The sequence below is a fragment of the Sinocyclocheilus grahami genome, unplaced genomic scaffold (genome assembly GCF_001515645.1).
Source record: "Sinocyclocheilus grahami isolate Dianchi unplaced genomic scaffold, SAMN03320097.WGS_v1.1 scaffold422.1, whole genome shotgun sequence".
Lineage (NCBI taxonomy): Eukaryota > Metazoa > Chordata > Actinopteri > Cypriniformes > Cyprinidae > Sinocyclocheilus > Sinocyclocheilus grahami.
Genome location: NW_015505601.1, coordinates 377280 through 381101, shown reverse-complemented (window position 1 = coordinate 381101; position 3822 = coordinate 377280). Strand labels below are relative to the sequence as shown.

Here is a 3822-nt window from a genome sequence, read left to right as displayed (position 1 = left end):
GGCCGGGATAGAGTGAGCTGAGGCGGCGGGGTCGAGAACAGCGCGCCCGGCGGATGTGACGAATGAGCGGCAACCACATGTGACAACCCCGGGCTGGACTAAGCTTTGTCCACAGTGAAAGTTGATGTATTCCCTCATCGACCAGCACAGATCAGCTCTAGGCATGACGAAGCGGATATCGTCCTCTTCTGGAAGACCAAACAAAGTAGTTTCGCTTTCACAACGAAACACACAGCGCCTTCACGACATGGCTGCAGCGTCAACAATACTACAGCGAGAATAAAAGTTGCGCCTGCTTGCTTTGTGTGAACATTTGGGCGGCGTTATGCAAATCTTCCCACATAGTGAGGTAGATATGTGGGGGCATGTTAGAACGAGCCGTTTTAGGTAGGCGTGGCTGACTGAACTTTTATAAAGAATATCTCTTTGGATTTGAGACTTTAGTCTTTGCAACTTTACAGATCTTCTTTATGCACCAAGAGCTTGTAACACTCCAAAGAGAAAGGAAAAATTTAAATCGCATCATATGACCTCTTTAAACAAGCGCAAACATTTAAAGCGGCAGACATCTAAACTGCAGTGCGCGTTTATAATAAACAACATTATTGTTCTGGTGTGGACACTAATATAGTTATAGTTCTTGGTGTAAACAAGTCTTCACAAACCTTAAAGTTTAATCTTTTTGATTGAAAACGTGTACTTCCTATAAAACAAATACCACTTAGTTTAATATTTTTAATCATAAGATGCAAAGACATTTTTAAGAGTGGCTTAAGTGTGCAAATACTTTGTGTAGCTTGTCAAAGACAATTTAATTAGCCTATCAAAGTCCAGTTAATGTCTTTTAAATGGCTATTTCACACATTATATAACAAAACCTACATCAGATGTAGCGTTTCTCTTTGTTTCAGTTAGCCTAAGGATAGCATGCTAACAGCCTCCTGAGCTAACATAGCCTGCCATTGGAAAGCATGCATGCAAGTTACTAGTTACTAATAATCAAAACAAACCTAATCTATTTTATATCGTGATACCTATATTTTTTTCATGAATTATATAATAATGCTCATTTGTCCAAGGCCCATTAAGATATTCTTATAATCAATATAATATCCACACAAATGGGGGGGAAAAAAATTGTACAATGTTATCAGCATTGAAATACTGTTGACTATGATTATATTGATCTGATTGGCTACAACAGGATAGTGAGAATAACTTTTTGTAGATGTTAGCTACTCCCTCATGATGAGATACTGTGAAATTCACCCTAACTAAATTTACCTTCTGTCAATACTTTACATGTTCGTTTACATACACGTTGAAATTATTGTTGATGGCGTTAAGAATATTCAAACAAACTCTATCATGTACTCTTATACACTAAAAGAAGCATAAAAATTACCTTGGCAGGAGACTGAGTCTGAAGCCAGTTCATATCCGACTTCACATTGGCAGAGGAAAGAGCCAATCAGATTGTAGCACTGATGTTGGCAGGGGTTTGCGGTTAGACATTCATTCACATCTGCAAAAAAAAAACAACAACAACACAATTGAACATTAATGATAGATGATGAAATTAAAAATGAGAGTGCATGAGTAATAAACAAAATAACTGGCCATTGCCAATTGCCCATTTCATTCAGTCCCTCAAATATAACACTAATAATGGCACTTATTTAAAACAACAGGTAGCATAATCCAAAACACACATATTTTCTGCACTCCTAATCATTCTTTGGTATGTCTGGCAAGGTTTCCAGCTTGATTCTGGAGTGTAGAAAGTGTCCTTTCATGCTGTGAGGGCCATCGTGGGTGGTCTGTGCTTATCTGCCAGGTTTCGTCAAGTAACTATATACAAAGGCCTAAGAATAGGCCAATTTTCTATGATTCATATGCAGACTATTGGATTTGCAACACGTGTGAGTGCAAAACCTCCTCATCCAAACAAGGCAGATTCTTCCTAGGCTCCTAAGTGACCTATTTGAGGCATTAATGGGAGAATAATGTCAATGCACAGATACAAAGACCCCCGGGAGGCCTCTCGCCGAGTGTTTCCAAAGCTTTGCTGACCAGCGTTTTGGGCCCTTTCAGGGGGTTCAACTGGGATAGCCAAACTGGCTGGAAAAATGAGGCGAGATCTCGCGGGCGAGAGTTCAGATCAAAGACATGCTGTTTTCTTGCCCACCTCTTTAAGAGAGACACACCTGGAGTCTGTGATCACCCACATGACCGTGATTTGATTCCAGCAAACTGGTGTTAGATTCCAGAGGAATCACTGCCAAGGCACTTCTGAAAGAGACTGGCCGAAAAATATGTAAACATTGCAGGAAGGCTGACTCTCTTTTGCGGGAAGAGGCCCGAGCTAATTGTTGACTCATTTTAATGGGCTGAGAGATGCATGTCCTGACCCATACTTCCTCAAACAAAACCACATAAACTCTGGTAGCTGTTTAACAACAAAAAGCATAGTTGATGAAGGGCCATTTGACCCAAGATTGGTCTCCGAAAGTATGTGTGTGAACCAACCAACAGTCCATTTGAATATAAGAATATTGCACACAGCAATGGCTGAAATCGCCAGTTTTAATACAGTGGTTGGCGCTACACACTAGTCTGGAGACAAAGTCTGTCAAGAGACAAAGTCTGTCAAAAAAAAAAAAAACTAATCACTGGGTTAGCACAAGTTTAGTCACATCAGTCTTCGAAAGATTTTTTAATTTAATATGAATAATAATAATAATAATATATTTATGGAATAATATATATAATGGAATTATTAATATATTAATTTCTTAAATTATTTATATTTTAATAAAATAATAATATTTCAAAATTATTATTATTATAATTAATTAATTAGAATTTTTTTATGTTTAAAAAAAGTGGTCTGCCAGAAAAGTCATGTGATGCGACCAACATCTATCAAAGAGAGGACAAGGTCAATAAGTATTTAAAAATTTCAGATAATTTGACTTTTTTTTTTTGACAAAGTTCAGGTTGTTAAATGTCATGTGGTGCAACTTCTAAAAAATGTGACAAAATTCATGATATTACTGTTAGTTGCATTCAATTTAGTTAGTGAAAAAAACCTTAAAAGGTTAGTTGACCCAAAAATGAAAATTAGCCCATTAATTACTCACCCTCAAGGCATCCTAGGTGAATATTACTTTCTTCTTTCAGACGAATCCAGTCGGAGTTATATAAAAAAATTGTCTTTGATCTTTCAAGGCAGTCAGTGGGTGTTGCAGTGCATCAATCCAAAGGAAGTGAAATAAAAAGCACCCATTCATAATAAAAAGTGCCTCACATGGCTCCAGGGGGTGAACAAAGGCCTTCTGTAGCGAATCGATGCGTTTTTGTAAGAAAAATATCCATATTCAAAACGTAATAATCACTTTAATCTAGCTTGTGCTCACAGTTGTAAACGGAAGCAGCTCCGGGCAGATTATGTAGGACGTCAGCGTTGTGCATGCGCCGCTCAGAAGTGACGCACGCGGAAGAGCAGCGGAGAGATCAAAACAAAACAACAGTCAAGAATTAGAAGTACAAAACGAGGATTTGTAAAGAAGAATGTCGGAGGATTTCGATATAATCTTGTTTTCCTTTGCTAAAGTAAGGAAACTTTGCTTCCTTTGCTCCTGTTAACAAACATTGGTTTTCACGAGACACACCGGCACATGCGCAGCACTGAACTCATACGTCATCCGCCCGGAACTGCTTCCAGAGTACAACTGTTGGCGCAAGCTAGATTAAAGTGATTATTACGTTTTGAATATGGATATTTTTCTTACAAAAACGCATCGATTCGCTACAGAAGGC

General features: G+C 38.3%; 1 protein-coding gene across 1 annotated transcript in view; it reads right to left on the bottom strand.

Annotated features, from left to right (window-relative positions):
* LOC107551359 (EGF-containing fibulin-like extracellular matrix protein 1) overlaps positions 1–3822 on the bottom strand; it is an 18568-nt gene that overhangs the window by 10253 nt on the left and 4493 nt on the right. Inside the window, exon 4 of the mRNA XM_016232935.1 lies at positions 1406–1525. Coding sequence (XP_016088421.1) covers positions 1406–1525 — 120 coding nt within the window. The remainder of the gene's footprint in view (positions 1–1405; positions 1526–3822) is intronic.